This window comes from Nerophis ophidion, linkage group LG18, assembly GCF_033978795.1.
Source record: "Nerophis ophidion isolate RoL-2023_Sa linkage group LG18, RoL_Noph_v1.0, whole genome shotgun sequence".
In the NCBI taxonomy this organism is placed as follows: Eukaryota; Metazoa; Chordata; class Actinopteri; order Syngnathiformes; family Syngnathidae; genus Nerophis; species Nerophis ophidion.
The window spans coordinates 23,842,602-23,848,601 of record NC_084628.1 but is presented as its reverse complement, the minus strand read 5'-3'; the positions used below and the strand labels follow the sequence as shown (position 1 = coordinate 23,848,601).

Here is a 6,000-nt window from a genome sequence, read left to right as displayed (position 1 = left end):
CATTAGTACTTTTTTTTTTTTGCAAAGGCTTTTGGTGGAGAGCGATGCCACCCAACTCCCAGTAGTGTTACTCACTAGCAACTTTCTTTGGTCCCATTATTTTTCAGTTATACTCATTAAAAGTGTTTCATTGTAAAATAGTCTAGTTTGTAACACAAAAAGTGAGTAGTAGGAAAAGAGGTAAAATATTTGTGATTGTGATATTGTCACACTGTTCAAATAATTGCCTAATTGCCTGAGTGTTTTTATGTGAACATTGTTTTGCCTAAATCATCTTTATGGCACCGGCCACCTAGAGTAAAATCGAAGACATCCTCAATTGATCATGTGATCCACCCCTTCAAAATAATGGCACATGAGAAATAAAAAGGCACTTTTGGTGACTTCAGCAAGGGGTGGTAACAACTTTATTTTGAAGGTGTCTACAGGAGTGTCATGAAGATCTATACTTTGAAGTCACGTTAATGATCATGATCAAGTGTATGACAGGCTTGTGTGACCCGTATGTAGACGCCTTCAAAATAAAGTGTTAGCATAGCTTGTTGAAGTCACAAAGGCATGTAAAACAATTGCCTAAGTAATTTCTTTTAAGTTACATAGTTTACAGAGTATTATTACTGTACAAGTAGCCATCATTTAGGAGAGAAATGATCAGTTAATGCTTTTGTTTTGGTACATTTTTTTTGTGTTTCCTGAAAAACTTGAAAAAGGGCTATGATTTGAACAGGGTGACAATAACTCAATGGAACTTTCTGCAAATGTATGTTCTCATATAATCCGCTCCTCGCTAAATAAGGGCCCTAAGCAATATTTTCTGTGGCGCCCCCCTTACAATGTTTTAAATCAATTATTTGATTAGGCAAAACCATTTATTTAGATTTTTTTTTTATCAATTTAATGAATGATTGTCTGTAAAATTAACTCTTGGGAAGTAATTCATTAAATGATCATACAGCTAAAGTGGAGCCGGTCATGTGCATAGGGCCCAGCAGTCCGTGGGGGGCCCTCTTTCATTGCAGCCATGCGCTACAATAAAAAAAGTTAATTTTATTTCTCCTTGTTATACACTCAGCACCCCATCTTGACGGAAAAAAAAAAAGAGATTTTTGAAAATGTATAAAAAAAACAAAAAATCACATGTATATGGGTATTCACAGCCTTTGCTCAATACTTTGAGAAATAAAATTATCCGGTCTGACGAGACAAAGATTGAAATGTTTGGCGTGAATGCCAGGCATCATGTTTGGAGGAAACCAGGCCAATACCATCCCTACAGTGAAGCACGGTGGTGGCAGCATCAGGAACTGGGAGACGAGTCAGGATAAAGGGAAAGATGAATGCTGCAATATACAGAGACATCCCAGACGAACACTAACACTTCCCATTCAACCTGATGGAGCTTGAGAGGTGCTGACAAGAGGAATGGGCCAAACTGCCCAAAGATAGGTGTGCCAAGCTTGTGGCATCGTATTCAAAAACACTTGAGGCTGTAATTGCTGCCAAAGGTGCATCAATTAAGTATTGAACAATGGGTCGAAATACTTATGTACATGTGTTTAAGTTTTATATTTTAAATACATTGACAAAGAAAAAAAATCTATATTTCTGTTTTTTCTGTCAAGATGGGCTACTTGGTGTACATTAATGATAAAAAAGCACTTTTGATTTTAGAAAATGGATGCAATGAAACAGAATGAACAATTTAAAAGAGGTCTGAACCCTTTCTGTACAATAAACAGGGCCCCTCACGGATGGCGAGCCTCCACGCACAACACGTAACCTGCGTGTTGGGAGGAGCAGCCTGGCGGGAAGTTGCTGGACATTTCCTTTTGATGACACCTCTGCCCTTGCAAAGAAACGGTCAAGTCAGCCATTTTGAGAACACGAATAGCTGAATTATGCGCTCACTTTTATTGTGAAGGGGAAAAGTGGAGGTTTGGCGGGACGGCAGAAGAACGGCGTTGGAATGATCGTCCGAAACCAACATGGTCAACATTAGCGTTGCTGCTACTTTAATAAGCATCACAATGGCTCACACACTAGCATACTAATTGACTCGATGTCATTGTTTAACTGGGAAGTGTGTGACGTCATCTGGAAGTTCTCACACCACTACAGTTTTATTCCACTCAAGTGACGCGTCAGAAGATCCTGCATTTATGTGCGTGTGTCTGCCACGCGTCATCCTGCGAGCACATGGTTAGATATATTTCATGATTTGTTCATCCAGTGAAGGAAATGAAGTTAAAAACAAAACGTGTCCTATTCTGCCTCTTTCAAACGTCTCATGGTTTGAGGAAAGGGTCAACGTCGCTGGCGGCGACCTCAGATGGCCGCCCGCATTCCCTCCGTAGCTCGTAACGGACCGTTTGAGTGGTGCGGGAGAGCATCGAGGAGGACTCTGACGTCCATGATGTCCACAACGTGACGGCCGTGTGACGGGAGAGGACCGAGGTGGCCTCTGGTCACGGAACCTTCCCGCAGCCTCAGATGCGCGAGGCTGGCGGATGCTGAGCCGGCGCCTGGCCGGCGTTGGACTTGTCGCGCAGCATGGTCAGCGCTGTGCCGGAGAAGTCCTTGAGGATGTCCAGCGTCTCCCTCTGCAAGAGCAGCGACTCGTGCACAAACTCCTGCTGGCTCTCTACCAGCAGCTGCACCGACTGGGCCAGCGTCTCCAGCGAGCGAGACACGGAGGAGAGCAGGTGGCGGGTGGCGCGCTGCTGCTGCACGCTCTGAGACGCCAGCTGGGCCACGCGTTGCTGCGCCTTGTGGGCGGGTCCCGGCGGGAGCAGGTCTGGCTGGGCGGAGTCCGGAGGGGCGTGCCTGGGGAGCGGCGGAGCGAGGTGATTCGGAGGCGGCAGGACTCCGAAAGGCTGAGAGGAGCCATTGGAGGTGGTGGGCGGGGCCAGTGAGGAAGATGCGGAGGAGGTACCGGGGCGGGGAGCGGCGTCCGAGGGGGAGTGCGCCGGAGGAGGCGCGGCGGGAGACGAGGTGGTGCTAGGCTCAAAAAGGGGACGTGCCTGAGCCTTTGAGGTGGTGGGGTTGTGGTTCTGGTTCCTGGAGTAGGTGTGGATGGGCTTGGCGACAGCCTGCGCGTTGTCAGTGGGCGGCAGAAAGGAGGAGCGGTAGGAAAAGGTGGAGTTGTCGTTGTCGTCAAAGTCCACGGAAGGTTCTGGAAGAAAAAGAGGAGACGTGAACAGAGCGTCATGACCAGCCTACACCCAACCACACCCCTTACTACGGATGTGGGCGATATGGACAGAAAAGTATATCTCCATATATTTTTACTTAAACTCGATATTCGATATAGATCTCAACATATTTTTCGGTGAAAGTAAGGTAGAAAATGGATGGAAGAATGGTATATATATAAATATATTCATTTTTGAGCAAGATTCAGTGAAATTGAAGTGAATGACAACTGTACTGTAAACAGTCAGTGGCACTTTTATTAACCCAGTTAGTCAAGATGGGTATTAACAGCAAAGAAAACATAAATAAAATAATACAAATTCTCTCTATGTAAAATATATTACATAGCTGTGCAAATAATACAAAATGTATCAAACTCAGATAAAAAATAAATTTGCAGGCAGACCCTTTTTATGCCCCATTCGACAATGTACTTGACCAGACCTGGGCAAAGTCTAGCTTTTCAATCCCAAATAATTTTTTTAGATCTTTAAGACGGAAAGTGTAGCTGCCATTATGATGGGCAGTGATGTTTTGTAATGACCGCAAGTCTTCAACTACACAAAGTATTTCAATGCTTGGAATTTGCGCTTATGGATGATATATTAGTTACTATAGTAATCTAATTAGTTTCTATGGTGATTTAATTAGTTGCTATGGTCATATATGTCACAGCAGCAGCTCCACCATACTTGCCAACACTCCCGGATTTCCCGGGAGACTCCCGAAATTCAGCACCTCCCTCAAAAACCTCCGGGGACAAATTTTTTCCCGAAAATCTCCTGAAATTCAGGCAGAGCTGGAGGCTACGCCCCCTCCAGCTCCATGCGGACCTGAGTGACGTGTATAAAGAGCGTGTCTGCCCAATGACGTTATAACTGTAAAATGATCAAGGGCGAGTTCTTGGTTTCTTATGTGGGTTTATTGTTAGGCAGTTTCATTAACGTCCTCCAAGCGCGGTAAAACAACACACAACAACAGCAGTCCGTTTTCGTCTACCGCAAAGCAGTTCGTCTGCCAAACAACAATGTTGTGACACTCTTAAACAGGACAATACCGACATCTACTGTACATGCATATGGTTAGAAAAACAAGGATGGACAATTCAACCCTTAACTCAACAATGAGTTGATGATTGTTATGTGTGTGTAAATGTGTAAATAAATGAACACTGAAATTCAAGTATTTCTTTTATTTATATATATATATATATATATATATAATAAATATACATATATATATATATATAGCAAGAATTTACTGAAAGTCAAGTATTTCTTATATATATATATATATATATATATATATATATATATATATATATATATATATATATATATATATGAAATACTTGACTTTGTGAATCTATGAATCTAGCAGTAAATATACTCCTCACCTCTTAACCACGCCCCTCCCCGCCTACCGAAATCGGAGGTCTCAAGGTAGGCAAGTATGGTTTCCACAGACGCGGAAGGAGATTTTCACAACAAAGTTCTAAAGCTTAGTGATATATACAATAGAATATAGTACAATAGAAAGTACTTTATTGTCTGATTCTGATTATGTCTGATTGATCCCTAAGGGAAATTCAGCAAATATCAGATGTATCAGATTTTAAGTGGGTTTATTTTGTAGCCTCTGCATTCATGTTTCACTAATTGTTGCATTTTTGTTGCGTTTCACTTCGATTGAAAGGGGGTGTGACGTGACGTTCATGTGTTGTCAATATTCACTGTTTTATCCTTCATAGAAAAAATAAAAATTCCATTATGTTTTTTAAGGCGGTCTGTCATAAAGTTTTTAGCATTCAATCAGACATTATTGTGAGGTTTTGTATTAGTGTTCCTAAAATCAGATATACCGACCCCCACTCACATTTTTTTTTCTCTAAATTTGGCCCCCGAGTCAAAATAATTGCCCAAATCTGTACTACACTGTCACACATGTACGCTTCTGGTCAGCGGCAAGTTAGTTGACGTAACGTAATTTTGCGGCTATGATCTTCCTCACTTTGGCATAACTTTTTCGGCAGCATTTCTTTTACGTAATATGCCCGACTTGGCAACTTCCGAACAGTTTTGATCTGGGTTTACGTGGTACACAACTCAAATTTATGCTCTATCCAGACGCACACATTTGTCCAAATGTGGCCAAGTAGACACATTGTGGGTTTCCTGGACGTCGTCTACATCGCTAAAAGAAAAATCTAAAGAGAATTCATCTGGAATCTTCCACTAATTTTTTAATGGATAAATCGCCCGCTTGAATATTCCCTCTTCTTTTCTACGACTCTTTCGTCATCATTTGGGATGTCTGTTGTGATTTCCCTTCCTGGTTTCATGACCTGCCCTATCTTGCCTCTGATTGGCCTGTCCCTAATGTGTTGCCCTAATCTCAACCAATCGTGACTCACAATAGTAAAGAACCAACCAATAATGGATGTTCTTAAACGTGCAAGCACACGTCTTGGAAGGAGGACGGGGGACATACCATAATAAAACTCCTATGTTAAATGCACCAACAATCCTTCAAGCGGTGTGGCGTCATAGCTTACCAAAGTCGTACTAAAACATTTTAATAGAATTTTGAGCGCTGTGTGTAATGTTCCATATTTTCAATGGAACATTTAAAATGTTGGTGTTTACTTGAGACCCGTAATAATGCAGCCTACAGCCTTATCTCTTATGTTTGACTTCCATCTACTGGTCACACTTATTACACTATGTACCAAATAAAATAGCCTTGAGGTGGTTAAGCTCAACCAAACGTATTCTTTACATTAGGCGCACCGGGTTATAAGGCGCACTG

At 42.1% G+C, this 6,000-nt stretch overlaps 1 protein-coding gene across 8 annotated transcripts in view; it reads right to left on the bottom strand.

Moving 5' to 3' along the window:
- Positions 1–1,892: 1,892 nt before the first annotated feature.
- The window catches only part of zgc:113149 (uncharacterized protein LOC541363 homolog), a 30,034-nt gene continuing 25,926 nt past the window's right edge, over positions 1,893–6,000 (bottom strand). For all 8 annotated transcript variants that reach the window (XM_061877746.1, XM_061877745.1, XM_061877747.1 and 5 more), the window contains one exon: positions 1,893–3,172. In XM_061877746.1, coding sequence (XP_061733730.1) covers positions 2,487–3,172 — 686 coding nt within the window. In that variant the 3' untranslated portion in view covers positions 1,893–2,486. The remainder of the gene's footprint in view (positions 3,173–6,000) is intronic.